This window comes from Prionailurus bengalensis, chromosome A2 (genome assembly GCF_016509475.1).
Source record: "Prionailurus bengalensis isolate Pbe53 chromosome A2, Fcat_Pben_1.1_paternal_pri, whole genome shotgun sequence".
In the NCBI taxonomy this organism is placed as follows: Eukaryota; Metazoa; Chordata; class Mammalia; order Carnivora; family Felidae; genus Prionailurus; species Prionailurus bengalensis.
Window position 1 is genome coordinate 3,825,691 of NC_057348.1, and position 20,423 is coordinate 3,846,113.

The 20,423-nt window shown below is 61.8% G+C and overlaps 1 protein-coding gene across 23 annotated transcripts in view; it reads right to left on the reverse strand.

Moving 5' to 3' along the window:
• Positions 1-3,861: 3,861 nt before the first annotated feature.
• Positions 3,862-20,423, reverse strand: part of PTPRS (protein tyrosine phosphatase receptor type S) — a 93,210-nt gene continuing 76,648 nt past the window's right edge. For 14 of the 23 annotated variants that reach the window (XM_043586287.1, XM_043586283.1, XM_043586281.1 and 11 more), the window contains 22 exons: positions 19,083-19,200; positions 17,075-17,680; positions 16,539-16,636; positions 15,706-15,959; positions 15,052-15,145; positions 14,745-14,960; positions 14,245-14,402; positions 13,728-13,739; positions 13,344-13,456; positions 11,889-11,936; positions 10,703-10,800; positions 10,490-10,613; positions 9,830-10,005; positions 9,632-9,751; positions 8,849-9,003; positions 8,479-8,764; positions 8,148-8,326; positions 7,372-7,498; positions 7,078-7,203; positions 6,031-6,185; positions 5,717-5,852; positions 3,862-5,167 (listed from right to left, as the gene is read on the reverse strand). In XM_043586287.1, the coding sequence (XP_043442222.1) occupies positions 5,099-5,167; positions 5,717-5,852; positions 6,031-6,185; positions 7,078-7,203; positions 7,372-7,498; positions 8,148-8,326; positions 8,479-8,764; positions 8,849-9,003; positions 9,632-9,751; positions 9,830-10,005; positions 10,490-10,613; positions 10,703-10,800; positions 11,889-11,936; positions 13,344-13,456; positions 13,728-13,739; positions 14,245-14,402; positions 14,745-14,960; positions 15,052-15,145; positions 15,706-15,959; positions 16,539-16,636; positions 17,075-17,680; positions 19,083-19,200 (3,468 nt within the window). In that variant the 3' untranslated portion in view covers positions 3,862-5,098. The remainder of the gene's footprint in view (positions 5,168-5,716; positions 5,853-6,030; positions 6,186-7,077; positions 7,204-7,371; positions 7,499-8,147; positions 8,327-8,478; positions 8,765-8,848; positions 9,004-9,631; positions 9,752-9,829; positions 10,006-10,489; positions 10,614-10,702; positions 10,801-11,888; positions 11,937-13,343; positions 13,457-13,727; positions 13,740-14,244; positions 14,403-14,744; positions 14,961-15,051; positions 15,146-15,705; positions 15,960-16,538; positions 16,637-17,074; positions 17,681-19,082; positions 19,201-20,423) is intronic. The other 9 variants (XM_043586290.1, XM_043586289.1, XM_043586284.1 and 6 more) reach the window with 3 other exon arrangements.

The window sequence follows — 20,423 nt, forward strand, 5'->3', positions numbered from 1 at the left end:
CAACTTTATTGTTCTATTTCAAGATTGTTTTGTCTATTCTGTTTTATTCTGCCGTATGCCAAGATTTTTTGGTCTATCCTTTGCAATTCCAAAAGAGATTGAGAATTGAGTTTGTCATTTCTGCAAAAAAGATCTTTGGGATTTTTATAGGGATTGCATTGCATCGGTAGATTGCTTTGGGTAGTGTTGCCATAGAGATGAGTTTTTATATATTTGCTGGCATGTGTTTATCCCTAATACGTACTTGCTTTATGTGTGTTAAAATGTACCAGGTTTAAGAAAATTAAAATGTTCCACGTTGGGGTGGCCTGGGTGGCTTAGGGTGTTAAACATCTGACTTCGACTCAGGTCACGATCTTGTGGTTCAAGAGTTCAAACCCTACATCGGGAGCCTGTTTTGGATCCTCTGTCTCCCTCTCTCTCTGCCCCTCTCCCACTCGCACACATTCTCTTTCAAAAATAAACATTAAAACAAATTTTTTAAAGGTTCCATATTGGTTAATGTAATGAAATTCTTGCGGCCTACCTGTTTTGCTCATTCTTTAATTTTTTAATATTTATTTTTGAGAGAGAGAAAGCACGAGTAGGGGGGTGGGCAGAGACGGAGACACAGAATCCCAAGCCGCCTCCAGGCTCCGAGCTGTCAGCAAAGGGCCCAAGCTTTGCTCGAACTCACGAGCTGTGAGATCATGACCTGAGCCGAAGTCAGACGCTCAACCGACTGAGCCACCCAGGCGTCCCTGTAGTTCCCCACTCAGTAATTTCTGATTTTCTTAGTATTTTCCCTAGACTTTTGTTCTCTTTTTTTGTAGATGATCAAGGTGAAATCTTAACGAGTTTATTTTGTTATTTTCCTCACATTTATAGCAAGGCTACCTATTTCCCTCTGAATACGTCCTTGCTTATTTCATGTATGTTCAGTGACCCCCCTCCACCCCACAAATGCACTTAAGGCTTAAAATTGATCGCCGAGTACGTTTTTGGTTTTTATTTGCAATGGTCTCGTCATCCAGCGCTGAACATCTTGTAGTATACGTGCGACTTAACTCCTGTTCAACGCTTCCATCTGTGCGGACTTGAGGAACCACGTATCCACGCTGATTTCTAATTCTGTTGCGTGGTGGGTAGCCAGTGAAGTCTGAATGCGGAGCTCGCCTTTATCCTGACACACGGTCCGGCTGCGTGATGGCTCTCCGTGTTCGCACAGAATGTGCCTTTTCTGTGTCCCGTCGTACGTGTGGAGTTGATCGCGTTTGCCACTGCGCTCCTGATCTCAAGATCCTTCCTGTTCTGCCGGCTCGGTCTTTTCCTTTGCCGAGTTAGGTTCGGTCTCCTGCACGGCCGTGGTTTGATCCATTTCCCCTCATGGGTGTTTTTGCTTTCAGCGTTGTAACGTGACGTTGTTCAGGACAAAGGGTGTACTTAGGGTCTTTGAACTCCCCGGAGCGCTTTGGTCCCCAAGTCCTTGGTGATGGGCTCTGTTCTAGGCTCCGCCCCTTCCTGCCTGGGGGTGAGGTCGGCCGTGGGCAGGTGGAACGCAGATGCCTCGAACGCCCTCACGAGGGCTCTGGGACAGGGGCAAACTCAGGTCCGGGCTCCACCGCGTATTATCAGTGTGATCTTGGGTAAGAGACCCGACCTGTTTGCGCCTCAGTTCCCTCATCTGTCCACCGGCGCATCGTTGGAAGGCTTAAACGATGCGGCACCAGCCGAAGCATACAGTAAGCGCTCAATGAACGGGGCTGAGGTCATGCTGTCCTGCTGTAGGGCCAAGGCGCCTGGAGATGCTGTCTCTGGTCACGTCTGTGGGTTTGAGGCCATTCCTTACGTGTCCTCAGTTTCCACGGAGCCTTCAGAACAGTGCTACCAGCACCAATAAGCATGAGCATCTCAGGGATTGAGCCCCAGCGCTGAGGGTCACACGGGTTATCTTTCCCTGGAGACCCTCCTTGTCCTGTTTCCGGTATGGAGGGCGAGGTAGACCCTGTTTAGAAGGAAAACAGCTGCTTCCTCAGAGGGGTGGGTTTTGAGGGCAGGATTCTCTGGGCAGAGCAGTCTTGGTCAAGTCCTGAACGATTCAGGCACGACCGGGCTTGGGTCGGAATCTGACGGTTCCGTCCGTCCTTGTCCCACAGTCTGTTACTAAGAAGATCCCTTCCCCCCTACTTGTCATCAGGGCTCAGGAACTCTGACGTGGTCCTGCTTCTTCCTAATCTTTCTCCCTTCACTGTCCGCGCACCCCCCTCCCCCGCCCCCATCCCACAGGGGGACAAGGGAGACCCACACACGAGCTCACCACCTCCGCCGGCGCCCGTGATGCGTTTCACAAGGAAACAGAAACGAGCCTCCATTGGTAGTTGATTTCCACCTTCCTGGTTACTCTCTTTTCTTGATTGTCGTACTTAGCTCAGATTTATCTAACTTCTGGGGTTTTCAAAGGTTTTCATTAGGTTAATGCAAAACAATAACCTCGGGGGGCACCTGGGTGTCTCAGTCGGTTGGGTGTCCGACTTCGGTTCAGGTCACGATCTCAGTTGGTGGGTTCGAGCCCCGCGTCGGGCTCCGTGCTGACAGCTCAGAGCCTGGAGCCTGTTTCAGATTGTCTCCCCCCCCCCCCTCCCCGTCTTCTGCTCCTCCCCTGCTCATGCTCTCTCAAAAAATAAACATTTAAAAAAAAAAAAACCTCGAAACCGTCCAGAAGTTAAATCTTTTTAGCTTGCTTTCTTCTTTACCGAGATTTCTTCTTTTTTAGTTATTTGAATCGAAATCTTGGCTCAGGTCTTTCTCGTTTTCAACACAAACTCGTTTTCAACATGTTCCAGGCTGTACACGTTGCTCTGGGTCTCCCTCTGTCTGCGTCTGACAGGTTACATGATGTCACCTACTATCCGAATTGCTGTTTCAAAAGCTTTGTGAGTTTCATGTCGATTCCTTCCTTAACCTGTGCCTTGCTTAGAAATGTGCTTTATGTTTTTTTACTTTAGTTTTTTTTTATCGTAAGCCCTTCTCAAGGGAGGCTAACACCCCTTGAGGCCAACATCTGGTTATCTAGTACTTGTTTCTTGGGATTTGTGAATATCTCCACTGCTGATCTGTAGAAACATTCTGCGTGTGTCTGAGAATCCTGGGGGTGGGGGATATAGGGTCTGATAAATCTGTTTGAGCTTGTGAATGGTGTTATTTCCAGCTACTTTATAGACTTCCTGACTCCTGGATCTGATGGTTTCTCAAACGGGTGACCCTACCCTTTCCCAGGCTGGGCCCCTGCCCCAAGGCCACCCTTTCTTGTCCCTGGAGCTCCTCTGTGACCACGGGAGGGATCGTTCAACCCACCCCCCCGGGCACCTCTGCCAGAGGAGGAAGGCTCGGGCACACACTCCAGCCCCCAGCGTCTGACCAGCTCAGTGTATGGATCCAGTCACTGGATGGCCCATGGCGTGGGGAGAACAGTGGCTCCGACCCCGTGCTTCCCTCCACGGACTCCGCTCTGTCAGGGGAGGGCAGCATGGCGTGGCCTTTGGCGGGGCACGAATCCCAGCTCTGCTTTAAACCCACTGTGTGACTTGCAGGCGGCACCTGTCCCTCTCTGAGCCTCTGTGTCCCCATCTGTAAACCGGGCTGATGACTGCCCTGTCAGAGCTGGCCCGGCCCCTCTGGTTCTGGGTTCTCAGATCCCAGTACGGCCCTTTAGACACCGTGTGACCTTGGACGAGCAACGCGACCTCTCTGGGCCACATTCTTTAGCAGACTGTTTACGCGATGGAAGGAATACAGACCAGCTCTCCGGGCACCCGCCTGCCCCAGGGACGGGACAGGACGGGACGGGCGGGGTTAGGACAAAGACTCCACCACCGGCCGGGGTCAGACGATCTTCCTTTAATACAAAGTCGATATATCTACATACGCAGAGGTGGGAAAACCACCCAGCTGCTTCCGTTTGAATAAACAGTGTTGAAAGCGACGGCAGACCCACTCTTATACAAAGAGAAAAACTCACTTTCTCGGGGGTGGGGGGGATCCCAGTCTTCTGCCCCGTAGTCCCAGAGGGAAAGGGTCCCTGATCCGTGCAGAACATGGTCTCTCTCTCTCTCCCGGAAGAAGTGGGACCCCCCCCCCCGTTTTGTCCAGTCCCCCCTCCACAAGGGCAGGAGACGGCTGGGGCTCAGGCGGCGGGGTGGGGGGGGTCGCTGCCCTCTCCTCGGAGGCAGCACCCACCCCGGTGGGTTTGAACCTGACGCTGGTGGGCCGGAGTCCCCCCCGCTGCCCCACCCTCAGAACGGTCCTTGATATGTTTCAGAATTAAAAAAAGACGGAAAAGAAAAAAAAAGAAAAATGCAAAAAAAGGGAAGAAACCAGGAGCAAAAGGGCCTTCTGTTCTTAAGTGGGGCCCACCTTCCGACGGCAGGAGAAGGAAGCCAGGCGGCCCTGGGGCTGGCTGACCGACCCCGCACGCGCAGGCCTGGGAACACAGCCGTCGCTCGAGAACGTTCTCTACGGTGAAAAAATAGACTTGTCTGTGAACGGAACAGGAATACGCAAAGTCCTTCTTTTTAAATTTGTGGACTGGTAAGTCTTTTTTTTTTCTGTTTGTTTCTTCTTTAAAAAAAAATGAAAAAAAAATACACTATTTAAAAAAAGAAATGTCACTGGATACAGTTACACTGAGTTGGAAAGGAAAGCTGAATCCTTCACCCCTTGCCCAGTGGGACCCCCCACCCCCCACACCAGGCTGCAGGGCAGGAGGGCTCTCCGGGGGCGGGCGGGGGGGGGGCGGCGGGGTAGGACCAGGGCTCGAGCTGGCCGCCCTGCCCGCCTCCAGTTCCGGGGAGAACCCCTTGTTTGCTCACCGCCCCCCCCACCCCCCCACCCCGGAATCTCTCGGTTCAGAATCGGAAGGAAATGAGGAATGTGACAGTAGCCGGAGGCGGTGGCCGGGCCGGCGAGGCTGCGGGGGGCCGCATCGTTCCTGGAGGCCGAGCGGAAACGTGGCCGCTGCCCGCTCCTGCCCTGGCGGCCGGGGGTCCAGGTCTCCGGGGGCCCACCCGGCAGGGGCAGAGGCATCCAGGCCGGTGGCACGGGGCCAGCGGCGACCATGGCGTTAGGTTGCATAGTGGTCAAAGCTTCCGAGGTACTCCAGCGCGGCCTGGTAACAGAACTGATACTCGTCCTGCGGGAGGGAGGGAACCGCGGCTCAGGTCGGCGCCTCTGCACCTCCTTAGCCTGCCAGGGCTCCCCGCTGCCCTCGGGAGCAAGGCGGGAGCCCGGCTCCTGCAGCAGGGGCGAGTCGCACCTCTGCACGGTGGCGGAGGCTGGGCGCTGTCCCCGCACGCCCTCCCCCCCTGCAACAGTGCCCTCGGGGCCGGGAGTCCCACTGCAGCACTGTCTCCGGAGCGACGGGATGGTCTTGAGGGACGTGGTCGCAGGGAAGTCCCTTCTAGCTCTGGGCCTCGCTTTCCCCATCTGGGGAGCAGGGGGACTTCGGGGTCCGTGGCCTGTGTCGGGGCCTGGCTGAGCCACGAACGTGCTGTGAATCTGGGAGCTGCCCCACGCCCTGGGCCGCTCCCCGGCTCTGGATTTAGGTCTATTCTCGTGTCAAAAGGTCCGACTAATCCCCTTCCGGCCCCAAACAGGTGCCGAGGACCTTCCCAGACGACCCAGGATGGAAGGTGACTGCCCCCGTCTCCCAGAACAGGAAACTGAGGCCCGCCGCCCTCACCTCCGTCTGCACCATGGCTGGCCTCTGGGTTCGCAGCATCTTCACCGTCTGGAAAATGTCCACCACGCCCTCGTACCGCATGCGCTCTAGCACGATGCTGAGCGTGATGAACACACCCGTCCTGCCCACGCCGGCGCTGTTGGGGGGGGGGGGGAGGGGCGGGCACAGCCGGTCAGGGTCTGTTCGCCCGATGCCTCAGGGACGCAGACAGCCCCAGCGGGACCGCCTGGGTGGGGCTCGAGGCTGCGCTCGCTAGGCCTCAGTTTCCCCAGCCGGGCAACGGGCGCGCTGGGGCCTGAGGGACCGCGGCTCACCTGCAGTGAACAGAGATGGGGCCGTCCTGGCCGAACTGTTCCTTGGTCTTGTGCACTTGGCCGATGAAGTCGATGAAGCCCTCCCCCGACTTCGGGACGCCCTGTTCCGGCCAGTCCGTGAACTGGAACTGCCGCACGGTCCGGGACTGGCCGTCCTGCAACGGAGGGGGTCCGGCCGCGCCGCTCAGGTCGGCAGCGGTCACGGCTGGCTTCCCGCCCGCGCCGGCCTCCGGCCCCGCCTTCCGTCACCGGCCTACGCCACCCTCCAGCAGCCCCCTCGTCCGGTGCTGCCCTCTCACGAGCCGCCACCCACAGCTCCTCTGTCCCCCTCCCGTCCAGCGGGAGCCCCCCGCCACGCCGTCGCCTTTCGCTTCCATCCTTCACCACCCACGGCTGCCACCCTCGCCGCAACCAGCAATACCATCCACTGACTCTCCGGTCCCGCCAATCCCGTGGGCCCGCCCCGAGCGCCGCGACCGACAGCTGTTAGGGTTAGCTGTTCGGCTGTTCATCAGCCTTCGCCACCCGCTGGCAACGTCTCGACTGGCCCGCCCCTTCGTCCCAGGCAATCCCCGCCCCCTCCCACCCCTACCTGCGTGCCGCTCCGTCGCCCCTCCCCACTGCGGTGGGACCGCCCCGTCCCCGCCCGCTCGCAGCCCACGGCCCCGCACCCTCTGTCACGTCCCCCCCCCACCCTGCTTTCAGCGCTGCGACACCGAGCTCCACAGACTTGCTGCTTCCAGGGGACACCCCGCTCGCTCCCTCTCGCACGGCCCCTTGGGCCTTGTTCCCTAGGGAGCAGCGCGGCACACGCGCCACTGTGGGACCCGCAGGGGACACGGCCCTCTCTTCCCCCTTGTGGTGGTAGCAGTGATCGTTCAGCTCGACGACCCGCTCTTCCTCCTCCCAACCCGCAATGCTTACTCCTACCCCCGGGCCTTTGCTTCTACCCCCAACTAGGGAAGCCTTCTCCGCCTCACGAGGTGGCGCTGAGCAGAGTCCGGCCCGGGGTTCCAGGCCCTCCCAGCCACCCCTCCCCATACTCACCCGGGCGTCTGTGACCTTGAACTCCCGCAGGATGTACTGAGGCATGTTGTATTCCGCCATCGGATCCACTACAAAGTACTGGTAGCGGGCGGAGCGCTCGGCAGGCCAGTACTGGTGACATTTTTCCTGTGGACAAGGCGGGCGGTGGTCAGCTCGGGCCCCACCCTGGCCTCTGCTCCCTGGCCCCACCCTCGCCCCGGCCCCGCCCCCGCCGCGCCCTGGCTCCCGTGGCCCCGCGCCACCAGCGGCCCCGCCCCACCACGTGGCCCCGCCCCGCCCCGCCCCCCGGCTCACCCTGCCCATCTCCCGCAGCTTGGTCAGCATCACCACGATGGTGGAGTTGTTCTCCCACAGCGCACGCCAGAAATCCTCCGTGGTCTCCGCCAGCGGCCCCTGCGTCGCGATGTAGGCCTTCTGCTGCCTGCGGTGTGGGGGTGGGGGGCACGTGAGATGCAGTGCCCGCCCCTGCCACGCCCCTGCCGGCTCAGGACCCACCGGTCGCTGGGCCGTCTCCCCGTCTGTCTGGTTCGGTCCCCTCCATGAGCCCGTCGTGCACCCGGGGAAACCGTCAGCCTCGGAAGTTGCATCACCTCCCAGAGGCTGCCGGGCCTCCCCCGACCTCCCCCACCTCGTCAGGTGCCCGTAAACTCCTTCCGGGTGTCTGCACAGGTTGTTTCCTGTCACCCTGCAGCCTCTGAACAGGCGGGGACTTCTGCTGCCACACCCCACCCCTGTTGCCAGGGTGTCCCAACCTCAGCACTGACATTTGGGGCTGGGTCGTTCCCCGGGCCGGGCAGTGCGAGGCGTCCAGCAGCATCCCTGGCCTCCACCCACTCCCATTAGGACCAACATGTCCCCAGACGCTGCTCGGTTTTCCACCTGGGCGGCAGAACCGCCCAGGTTGAAAACCGGCGACGGAAGAGGACAGAAGGAGAACCCTGTTACAGACAGCAGCCATCAGTTAAATACCTAGCTAAAGAGCCCCTCCCCCTCGGCTGCGCCTGCCTGTGTCCGGCTCCGTTTCCCCTGTGAGGCTGGAGGCCCTTGGGGGCGGGGCGAAGGCGAGATACCTGTAGCCGTCGATGAAGCTGGCGTTGATGTAGTCGGAGCCCTCCACACCACGGATAGGCTGCAGACAGACCCGTGTGCTCTCATAGGGCATGATGTTCACCAGGCGGTTCTTGAACTTGTTACAAGGCAGATTGGCACTGATGAAGCGGGATGTGTGGGCTTTGGAGTTGGCCAGCCGCTGCGGAGACCGGGAGGCCCGGGGTCACCGGCGGGGCGGCCTCCGGCCCCCGGGGCCGGGCAGGGCTGTGTGTTTGCCCAGCCGGAGCGCGAACGGCAGCCCCGATCCCCGTCTCGCCGCCCCCGCCGCCCCCGCCGGGGACGCCTCCCAACCTTGAACTCGAGCTCCATGCCGGTGACGTGCTCGCCGGGCTCCACCTGCGCCAGCTTCTGGATGTAGGCGTAGAGGCTGCGGGCGGGCACCTCCGTGTTGCCGCAGCCCACAGCCTCCAGCAGGGCCTCGTGGATGAAGCTGTACTGGTCCTCGGTCTGCACCATATAGTTGCGCTGGGACCGCATGAGGGTCACGTGGCCGTACACGTCCACCGTCTTCTCCGGCTTGATCCGCTCCAGCATGGCGTCGATGACGATGAAACAGCCCGTGCGGCCCACGCCGGCGCTGCGGGGACACGCGTCGCGGTCAGGGGGCCCCCCCGAGGGAGGGCCGGGGGCGGGGGCGGGGGCGGGGGGCGGGCAGGGGTACCTGCAGTGCACGACCACGGGGCCCGCGTCTGGCGGGTTGCAGGCCTTCACCCTCCGCAGGAAAGCCAGGAATGGCGTCGGGTACTCGGGCACCCCGTGGTCCGGCCACGCCGTGAACTGGAACTGCCGCACCTCGCGCTTCTCGCTGGAGCCGTTCTGGGGGCCGCGGGGACACTGCCTGTCACCGCGGCCCACGACGCACGTGCAGAGGCGGCCAGCTTCGCGCCCCGCCTCTCTCCCCAAACCCACCCCCGGATCTTGGCCGGGGGCAGCCCCCTCCTCCCAGGTGTTCTGGCCAGAACTCAGAGGAGGAGTGGTCCTTGACCCAGTGCCCCCCCTCCCCCCCCTCCCCCCCCCCGCATCCAACACACGAGCCCAGACTGGTGGCTCTGCCTCCGTCTATACTCCCTGGTCCAGTCCCCTCTGCCCTGGTCCCGCCGCTCCAATCCTCACCGCCCGAGTCTGTCCTCCCCGTAATAGCCCCCAGAGAGCACTTGTGAGCACCTGAATCAGGCTGGCCCTCCTCTGCCCACCACCCTCCAGGGCTCCCATCCACCTTGGGGTAAGAGACCAAGTCCTCCCCAAGGCTCTGTATTCTCTGCCGGGTCCTCTCCCGGCCCTCCCCTCCTCGGTCACTCTGCCACAGCCATGATATAAGGCCTTCTCACTGGTTCTTCATCATGCCAGGCATGATCCTGCCCCAGGACCTTTGCACAGGCTGAGCCTCTGCCAGGAATGCGGTTTTCCCAGATTCCCACAGCCCCAGCCCCAGCCCGGGTCCTACCTTGTGCAAAGAGAAGGTCCGAACACAGAACGTGGCCAGCTCGATGGTGTCGAGCAGCGTGACCTGGATGAAGCCATACGTCTCCGTGCCCCGGTTGGGCCAGTACTGATCACACTTGATCTGTGGAAGGCAAGAGAACGGAGGTGAGCACGGGCGGGGGTTGGCCGGGGGCTCGGGGGCCGCAGGGTCCAGCCTCACCCGTGATTTCTCCTCTAGCCGCGTCATCATGACGATGGTGGCTGAGCGCTGTTCCCACACCATGCGCCAGAAGTCGCCGAAGGTCTCGGGCAGCGGCCCCTGTGTGGCAATGTACGCGTTCTGCCTCCGGTAGCCGTCCACATAGTTGGCATTGATGTAATCGCTACCCACAATGCCTACAGCCCGGGGAGAAGCCAGAGATCAACAGGGGTGCTGTCGTCTCCTACGCTGGTTCTCTCTGGCCTACCGCTTCCTGGAAGTCCTCCTAGACTGCCCCAAGCTCTCCCCAAAGAAACCACGGAGCATGAATTTTGTGGTTTCTCCACCTGAGCACTACAACCTCTGGGGGCCAGCTTTCTCTGTGGCGGGGCTGTTCTGTGCATCGCAGGGTCTGAGCGGCGTCTCTGGTCCACCCTCGAAACGCTCCTAGCTCCCTCTCCCCCAGCACGTGAATGCTTCCTGGGCATTGAGAACAACTGACACAGAGGGACGCGTGGAAACAGATTACGGACAGCAGCCATCAGTTAAGTACGTATCTAAAATACCCCAGTGGCTTCTGGCTGGAGCCATGACCAGAATCAGGCTTCAGCTTCCCCCTCCGTGTCCTGGCTCGTCCACACTTCAGAACGGGCAAGGGCGGGACGGGGCCCAGGCGGCTACCTTCGATGGGCTGGAGGATGACGCGGGAGTGGTCGTATGCGATGACGTTGGCGTAGCGGTTCTTGGGCTTGTTCACCTCCAGGTTGGAATGTTCCCATGTGAACTGCTGGCCTGGATCAATGGACTGCAGGGGAAGGGGAGGTGGGGGGCGTCAGGATGGGCGCTGGGGGGCAGGGGGGGCGGGGGGGGAGGCAGGAGGCGGGGCTAGCTCACCTCATACTCCTGGGAGAGCTTGAGGCTGTCGTTGGCCTTGAGGCGGTCCGTGTGCTCCGCCATGTCTGCGATGGGGATCGGGGGGTGGCTAAGCATGCCTGGGGGGGAGAGCAGACCCCGTGGTGCGGGCCGGTCACTTGGGAGCCAGCCTGGGGACCGGGGGGCGGGGGGTGGGGGCTCTACAGTGTGAGTCTGCAATGGACGAGCCGCGGTTAGAGGGAGTGGCGGGGGAGGGGAGGGCTCAGGTCGGCCCGCGCTGGGGCCAGGACCCCCAGCCCGTGGGTCTGTCTGCAGGTGGAGTGTTCGAGGAGCAGCTCCAGCCGAGTCTGACAACCCCGGCTGACGACGTCCACCCATCTCAGTGCTCCCAACCCAGCTGGGGACGCAGGGGCTGGGGAAGGGTCGCCCTGGGGGACCTCAAGCTCCCGGAGCCTCATGGCAAGAAGCGGGCAAGTGACACAGAAATGGAAGAAGCCGACGGGGCTGGCCAGGCCTTTGGAGACACTGTTCCCCAGGGCAGGGGCCGGAGACGCCACCCCTTTCTGGGATCAGATCCTTCTGGGATCAGAAGGACTACAACGTCTTCTGCCGGGCAGAGCTGGGGAACTGGGGAGCAGGGGGCAGGGTGTGTGTGTGTGTGTGTGTGTGTGTGTGTGCTCGGGGGTCCCCGTCTGTCTGCGCAGCTGCTTGGAGCAGGTGCGGTGAGCCCCTGACCTCCGGGGGCTCGTTTCCTCATCTGGCACATGGAATGGTGACCCTTCGGCGGGAGGGGTTGCTGGAGGGAACGGGGCGGGGGCCTGGCTCTTTCTCCCCAGTGTCTGCGTCTGCACGACCCCTCTCCCCTCCTGGGGCCCGGCAGGCTGAGCTACAGGCCGAGCTACAGGCCGGGACAGACGTAAAAGACTGCCAGGCGGGCTTACGTACAGCTGCTGCCCTGGGTGCTCCCCAAGAGCCCTTATCTAAGGAGCGAGGGCCGTTTGCCCAGTGGGTCCCCCTGCCTGGCACGCCGGAGGACCCCCCCCACCCCCACAGACACACAGTCACAACCAGCAACCTACGGGCCCAACGGACCAGACCCCCGACTCCCTTGAGAAGCCAGCACAGGACAGGTGGACAGAGATGAAAACAAACGGGGGTGTGGGGGTGCGCGAAAGGAAGCTGAGAACAGAGAGACACAGGAACTAACTTTCAAAGTGAAACCCCGGCTCCCTGAGGGGGCTGCTGAGGCCTGAATCTGCAGAAACAGCAAACAATAAATAAATGAAAACACGCAGGGGCCCCGCCTCCCCCCATCCCCCGCTGGACGCACGCACAATGGCCAGCCAACAGACGCAAAGGGCAGAGCAAACTGAAACGAGGGACACACGCTGCCCGGGCCCCGACCCGAGAACCTGCAGCAGCTGCCGTGTACCCCCTCTGACTGGACTTCAGCCGGTCCTGGCTCTCAGCCGTGACTTCGGGAAGATTCTGAGGCCCTAGGCTCTTTTAACGCACCCCCCCAGACCAACCTGGCCTTGGCGCCCGTTAGGGTCAGCAGAGACTTTAGATGAGTGGCAGGATGGTGAGGGAGGAGCTTGGGGGCAGGGGAAGGACATATGGGCCCATGCCGTGAGCTTTAAGAACAGCAACCATCAGTTAAATATGTGTGTTAAAAACGAACATCTGGAAGGAAACGAGAAAACCGATGTAACCCAGTCCAGACACAGAAGAAGAAAAGTGGTACGTGACAGGTGCTGCAGGAGACCCTTCACGATCCCTTATGGAAGACTGCAGTCATCAATTATGCTTTGTCTTAGCCAAAAGGCTGAGCAGTGACTGCAGCCATCAGTTAAATACAGATGTTTAAAATCTCCTTTTGGTCGGACACAGTTAATACAAGACGGGAGGCCGACAGGAAGCAGAGACTGGGTGCGCGTAGATGGTGGATGTAATCGTGCTGTGAGCCCAGAAGGAGAACAGCAGCCATCGGTTAAATTAAAAACCCCTTACGTGGTGAGAAGCAGCCGGCATGAGCCCAGTAAGAGGCAAAAGATGAGAAAGTATGTGGGTCACTGCACGTAAAGACGATCGAGGACAAGACCCTGGTTCGTTCAGTCTCCCCGAGGCACGGCAGGCGACTTTAGCTCGCTCCCGTGACTCTACAGGGAACCGGCAGGAGGCGGGGCCGCACACAGGAGCCAGGCAGGGCAGGGGGGAGGGGGGGAGGCACCATCGCTGTAGCTCGCCACGGGGCCATCCCACGGGAGGATGGGAAAAGGCCACGGAAAAACCCGAACACCCACCACTGAGGGGCCCGGAGGCCGGAAGTGGGGACGGAAGCATGGCCCTTTCTGCCAGAAGAAACGAGGGAGTTTTGGTCGGTTTGAGTTTTAGGTGTCCTTTCTGCTCCCAGGGACGACCCCGACCACCCATTGAAGGCAGCGTTTTGTTTTTAAAAGCCTCACTCGGCTGTAACGGGAACCGGTCTGTGGAATCTCCAAGCTGAGGTCCACGCGGGAAGGTGGGCAGCGGGCGCTTAACTGCGCCGGAGGGCGCAGCAGGGGCAGAGGAGGGGCCGCCGAGCGCCAAGGCGGCTGCTTCCTCCTCCGCTCGGCTACGGCCCCCGGCGGTGAGGATCCTGGCGCCTGCGGGAGGCACGTACCTGGGGTCTGGAAGTTAATGCGTCTCATTTCCACGGGGTCCTTGGGGTGGTGGGGGGCGAGGTCCGCGTTGTTCAGTAGGCATTTGGTGCGGGGCTCTGAGTCCTTGCGTTTACTTCGAGGGGGCAAGCAGAGGAGCCCGTGAGCGTGCCAGCGCGTGCCCAGCGTGCCCAGAGACGCACACGTACGCGTGTGAGCACAGGCGCCGCAAACGAGCGACCCAGCCGGGAGGAAAGGGACCGTGCACACGTGGGACTGGGGTTCCCGGGACCGCGCGCAGCCTGCCGGCACAGCCGAGGGTCCCCTCGCCCCGCGGGCACGGTGCCACCCCGTTCCTCCTCCTCAGCTCTTGCCCTACGTCTCCTAAGGATGGGGGCAACCCTTACCTGTCAGGTTTGCTGCTCCCGAAAGCACACGCGGGCGAGGAGGAGGGAAAAGAAGACAGGTGAGGCCATGCTGGCCAAAAAGGGCCTGTTCGGGGACGCTGGGTGGCTTGCTTAACCCCTCAGAGCCTTGGTCTCCTCCGGAAAACGGGGCTAATGCTTCCTGCTCGGGTCCCCGCCACAAAAAGGAACGTCCCAGCCTTCCCTTTCCAAGCGGAGACGTGTCCTGTGTGGCCACTACACTCACTGTCCTCGTGAGACGAGGCAGAGGCGGCCTCCACCCCAAATCGTCCCGCTGAGCGGAGCGTGGACCTTAAGAGGAACCGAATCACGAGCCCGCTGTGAACCCCGGCCCTTCCCCAGGCTGTGTGACTTTGACCAGGTGGCTTAACCTCTCTGGGCCGGAGTTTTCTCGTTTCTGTTTCTTCTACGAAGAGAACCCTTCCCTGGACCTTCCGGACCCTCCTTCCTCTTCCAGGAAGCCCTCCCTCCTATCAAGCGGGGAGTGCGAGGGGCTCACTTCTTGTAGAGCAAGATGGCGATAACAATGCAGATGATGAAGACCACAGCCAACACGGGCCCAATCACCCAGATGAGGCCCTCCTCGCCGTCCACGATGGGCTGGGGGTCCGGGTTGTCCAGCTGGAAGGGATCTGAGAAGGGGCTGGCCGCAAATGTCTGCAGGAACAGGGCGCGAGGGGCCTCCGTCAGTGCCCGTCCCGCGTCTCGTGGCCAGGTGGGTCGTCCTCAAACACAAACCCGTCTCCCTCCCCTACTCTAAAGCCTCTGATGGCTCCCGAGGACCCCTGACCCCGGGGACCCCCCCCCCCCCCCACGGCCTGGCCCTTGCCAATCTTTGCTCTCTCCCCTTCCCCCCTGCTCTGCTTCAGCCCAGATCGCAGAAGGCCGGGAGGATGGGGGTCTGGCTCGGAGGCCAGCGCCCTGGGGGCTGAGGTCACTTCGGGGCCCGCCCGCTCAGAGGGCGAGGCTGGACGCAGGCAGGCACCGCTCGGGACTCACCGGCTCGCTCTTCTGTAGCACCGCGAGCACGAAGAGGACGTATCGGTGACCGGGCTCCAGGCCCCTGTTGTCAAAGCCACCGTACTGCTTCTGGTCGCCCGGGTGGAAGGTGGGTGGCAGCACCGAGAAGCGGGCCGCGATGTAGGGGCGGGGCGCCTCCAGCTGGCGTGAGTGCCGCAGGCTGCGCCTCTGCAGCCGTGAGATGTCCTGGATGAGCTGCGGGAACAGAGGTGCGGGTGGCTCAGAGCCCGGCCGGCAGCGCCTGGGCACACAAGAGGCAGGACGCGCCTGGGCCCTGGGCCCTCACCTCCTCCAGATCCATGTCTTCCGGGCTCCCCAGAGGGGCCAGGAACTGGCCACCGCGAGACTTCCGCAACGGCACCATCACAATGAAGTAATTCCTGTCGGGAGGAGGAGGATCGGGGGTGCGCCCAAGGGATGCCTTGGTTGGAGGTGGACGGGGGAGCCCCTGCTCTCTGCGTCTTCCCTCCTGCTACTCCCCTGTAGCCCCAGCCATACAGGACTAGGTCCTGACTCACGCCTCCAAGCTTTAGAAGGGGTGGTTCCTTCTGCCTCGAAAGCCTACTCCGGTTCTATTTCTTGAACTCCTACGCATCCTTCAAAGCCCCAGCTTCCATACCCACAACGTCCCCGTAGTCCTTAATTCTCCTCTGCTTCCCAAGCAGAGCCCTCCTCTCCCCGTTGGGAAACCCTCAACCCTGGTTGGATCTCATTCCTGGTACCCGGAACGGCAGAGGAGAAAACACAAGGCCGCCTTCAGCGACGGTGCCCGTGAGAAGTACCAGGGCAACCACGCGAGAGGGGGGCTGCTGTGACTCGCGTTTTATAGACACGCGAGGAAACCAAAGCACAGAGAGGCCGAGCGCCTGGCCCCGGCCACAAAGCTGGCTAATGGGGGTGGGAGGAATCTTTCAGGGCACTGGGGCGGTTTGGGTCATACTGGACAGGCACGGGGCTCTGGCCGTCGGGCAGATACACCATGATGAAGCCGTCAGAGTCGGGCTTGGGGGCCACGCTGGGCTTGGCACTGAGCAGGTTGAAGGCGGTCCAGGCAGTGACTGTCTGCTGAAGGCCACCCAGGCTGCTGCCTCGGTTGGTCAACACAAAGTTGTAGAAGGTGTTGGGCTTGAGGTGCGTGATGAGCTTTTTGGTGGTACGGCCATCCACGTCCAGTGTGAGCCCGTTGTATTGGATCTGTGGGCCAAGGCTAGCTCAGCGGGGGCCTGGGGTGAGCCCCTGACCCTGGCTGAGCCTTGATCCCAGACTGAGCCATAATCCCAGCTGAACCTCAACTCTGAGCACTGATCCCAGGAGCAGCCTCAACCCCGGACTGAACCCTGACCCTAGACAGACCCTCAATCCCAACGGAGTCCCAGCCCTGACCGAGCCCTGAGCCCAATCCTGACTGAACCTCGACCCCAGGCTAAAACTCAATCTAGACAGATCATCAATCCCAGCTGAGCCCTGACCCCAGACTGAGCCTCAATCCTAGCAGAGTCCCAACCCTTGTTAACCCCTAACCTCAGATTGAGCCTAATCCCAGACTGAGCCTCAATCCCTCAATGCCAGCTGAGCCCTGATCCCAAGACGAGCCCAGCTCCTGAGCCTCAATCCTCGCGCTCGCCTGACCTCACTCAGCCCCGAGTCCAGCTGAATCCCCAGCCTGGGCCAAGCCGCGACTCAAGACCCACGGCCAACCCTGGCCAAGCCCCAGCCCCTAGCCTGGGCCGCCTGTTGCCGGTGGGGGCTGGGGGGGGGGGTGGCGGTGAGCACCTTGTAAGGTGTGGGTGAGTTATAGTTGTCAGGAAACTCCCAGCTGAGCAGGACTGACGTCTTCATGATCATCTTCACCTTGAAGTTCTTGGGCGAGACTGTGCGGGGCAGCAGCCGAGTGGGAGAGAGCAGAGGAGAGGCCCCGTGAGTGCGGGGGTGGGGCGGGGTGGGGCGGTGGGGCGGGGCGGGGTGGGGCGGCCCAGGCGCTCCCTGCCATCCGCTGTGCCTGTGCCCGTGGCCTTCCTGCCTGGCCCTGCCTGGCCCTGTCCCAAGTCCCTGCCGGGGAAGACGGCGCGGCTGCAGAGAGAAGGAGGGGCGGAGGGGGGAGGGGAGGGGGGAGCGGGGGTGGGGGGGCGGTGGGGGCGCTGGTCCCACCTTTGCCAACGCCGGAGCCTCGGGGTCCGGACTCGCCTTGAGCGTCCACGAGGAAGCAGAAAAGTGACCACTTACCTGGGCGGGGGGAGAGGGAGGGGGCTGGGGTGGGGGTGGGCACGAGGCCCGGTCCGGCTCTGGTGCGGGGATCGCCGCGCGCCTACCTTGGTCCCGCAGGAACGTCCGGTAGCGGACGGGGGGGCTGTAGGGGCCGGGGCCCTGGCGCGTGTGGGCCCGAACTTGGAGGTCATAAGCCGTGTCGGGCTTGAGGCCCTGCAGCGTGAGCACGTTCTCGGCGCCCGGCTCGGCCACTGCCGGCAGCTCGGTCTCTCGGGCGGGGCCCAAGGCCCCGGCCTCCCGCACGGCCACCGTGTACTTGACGATGGCCCCGTTGCGCTCGGCGGGCACGGGCGGCAGCCACCGGAGCAGGACGGTGCCGGCCGAGGCGTTGCCGGCCGCCTCGAGGATCTGCGGGTGGCCGCGGGGCGCGTCCTCGGGGATGCTCAGGGCCTCGGCCGCCTCCTCGCCCAGGCCTCCTCGGCTGCGGGCCGCCAGCCGGAACACGTACGTGGCCCCCTTATGCACACCCGGCGCCGTGTAGTGGTCCTCGGTGGGCGGGAACTCCAGCGTGGCCAGGGGGGCGTCCTCTCGGCCGAATTGCAGGCGGTAGCCCAGCACCTGGTCCTCAGCGGTGCCGGCCGGGGGCTCCCAGTGTGCCAGCAGGCTGCCCTCGGGGGTCTGCTGCACCGACAGGGTGGGGCGGCCCAGCACTGCGGGGAGACAGGGCGAGCGTCAGGGCCACAGGGCCATCCCGGCCTGGGAGCAAGGGCAGAGGGCCGCCGACTTTTGAAGAGGGTCTCGGGAGGGCCTCGCTCGGAAGCCAAGACGTGAGGGAGCCGAGGGTGGCGGCGGAAACGGTGTTCCCGGCAAGGGAAGCAGCCTGTGCAAAGGCCCTGCGGCGGCGCTGTGCCGGGCGAGTGGGAGGGCGGGCGAGGAGGCAGGGGACTCGGGGGACCTGATGCGGGAAAACATCTACAGGTGTCAGAAGAGGCCCTCGGACGCTTATCTTTTCTTTTCGTTAGGAAGCCAGTCACCTTGTGCCTCACTGATCTGCCCCTTGCCTCTAGCTGACACAGGATTAACACCCGTGGGACACAGCAACGTCCACGACCCTGCCCTTGCCCCATGGTTCTCGCAAGCAACGTGCCAAGGTCCTGCCAAGCCCTGCGGGAGAGATGCTCTACAAAGAAAACCAACCCTGAGGTGCCTGGCTGGCTCAGGAGGTTAAGCATCTGACTCTTGGTTTCAGCTCAGGTCATGATCTCACAGTTTGTGGGTCGGAGCCCCGCGTCGGGCTCCCGCAGCTGGCCGCGGGGACCCTGCTTGGGATTCTCTCTCTCTCCCTCTCCCTCTGTCCCTCTCCCGCTTGCGCTGTCTCTGTCTCTCTCCAAATAAACAAATAAACTTTAAAAAACTTCAATAAAACCAGGCTTCTTCCCTGCAGGACTTATCAGGACCTTTTGGGAACTGTGCTCTGAGCAGCCACAGCATGTGTAGTGGGTTCTGTGATGCCACGTCCCTGAGAGAAGAGGAAACAATCAGGGGAGGCTGCTTGGAAGGGGTAACGAGGGTGCTGGACACAGATGGATACAGAGACTAGGCGGACGGAGGGAACCGCATGGGCAAGGATTGGCAGGAGCATGGGGAGGGGTTGTGTCCCGCGGGCCTGGAACATCAGGCCATGTGGGCAGAGGGAGGGTCGCTGGGGAAGGGGTGCCTGGTGCGGGACGCGTCGGGGAGGCCTCAGGACCCGTCACTCCTGAAACACAAGCAACTTGTTCTCCACCCCACACCTTTGCCCAGGCTGTGCCATCCGCCCAGAACCCTCTCCCCTTACGCGGCTGCCTCTCCCTCCTCAGCTTTGGCTGGGGTAAAAACAGTCCCTCGGGACAGGTGGTAGCGGCCTGGAGGGGCCGGAGGGGGAAACGGAGGCAGGGCTGCACGGAGAAGAGGCGTCGCGGGCAGCGGGGACGATGGGCGCGGTAACTTTCAACCACAACCCACTCGGGGCCATCGCCGCTGTGACGGGGGCAGCACGGGGGTGCTGGGGGTGGCCGGAGGGAACCCTGGACCGAGGCTGTGGCACGGGGGGCCCGCGCAGGGGTCTCGCACCTGCTCCCTTGGTCACCACCACCTTGGGTTTGCTGCGAGCACCGTCGCCTTTCATGGTGTAGGCGGCTACCGTGATGGAGTAGGCGGTCTCGGGCTGCAGGTTTGTGATGACCATCTCCTGCGGGCAGGGACGGGGAGGGGTCGGCGACACAGTCGGGGCGGAGAGCAGCCCTGCCCATCCCCCCCCACCCCCCAGGCCGGGGTCAAGCAAGGCAGGCGGGGGGCCCGGTCCGCGGGCAGAGGCGTGCATCCGAGCGCATGCACACCCCCCGACACGTCACACGTCCGTGCTCAAACGGGCACACGCAGTCTGACACCCCGTCGTCTTCCACCTGGACCGGCGCGGTCACCCGGGGCTCCCACCCTTGCCGCCCCCACGTCCCGGCCCCCGGCCCCGCAGCGGCCACCAGAGGGCGCCTGCGAGCACCCACCCTCCTCCCACTGCCCTGGGGCAGAGAAGCTACAGGTTGATGAGGCACCCGCGTCTCATAGGGAGCCTGAAAGTGACACAGTGGGGCCGTATTTACGTCACAGAAGTGGGGACAAGCTACAAATCAGGCCTGTCCACCCCCCCCGCCCCGCCCCCGAGAGCTGATAAGTAAACCTCTGTATCACCGCCAATACCCTGCCCCAGCCAGACTTGTAACTAGACGCATACCGTTGACCCTTGGACAACATGGGGAGGGGCGCTGACCACCCCCCCCGCCCCGTGCAGCCAAAAATCTGCACGCAACTTCTGACTCCCCCAAAACTCGACTACGATTAGCCTCCCGTTGACTAGGAAAATGCTTACAGGTAACATACTCGATTTCACACGTCTTGTGTGTTTTTTTCTTTTAAAGTTTATCTATTTTGAGCGAGAGCGAGTGTGTACAAGCGGGGGAGGGCCAGGGAGAGAGGGAGAGAGAGAGAGAGAGAGAGAATCCCAAGCAGGCTCTGCACTGACAGCACAGAGCCCGACGCGGGGCTCGAACCCACAAACGGTGAGATCGTGACCTGAGCTGAAGTCGGATGCTTAACCGACTGAGCCACCCAGGCGCCCCTACACTGTTTTCTTAGAGTAAAGCACTTAAAGAAGAGACAGGAGATCTGAGGGAAAGAAAATACATTTATGGCGCTGTAATGTGTCCACACACACACAAAAAAAAACATAACCCAAAAACAAAACAAAAAACCCAAATTCTGCATAAAAGCAAGCCTCCACAGTCCAAACCCGCGTTGTTCAAGGGTCAAGTGTATTCACGGCCCTCTCCTGCACTGGACTGTGACCCCCAGGGGGGCGGGCTCAGGTCGGTCTCGGTCACCTCCACACCTGCAGCAGCTCCTGGCTACACAGGATCT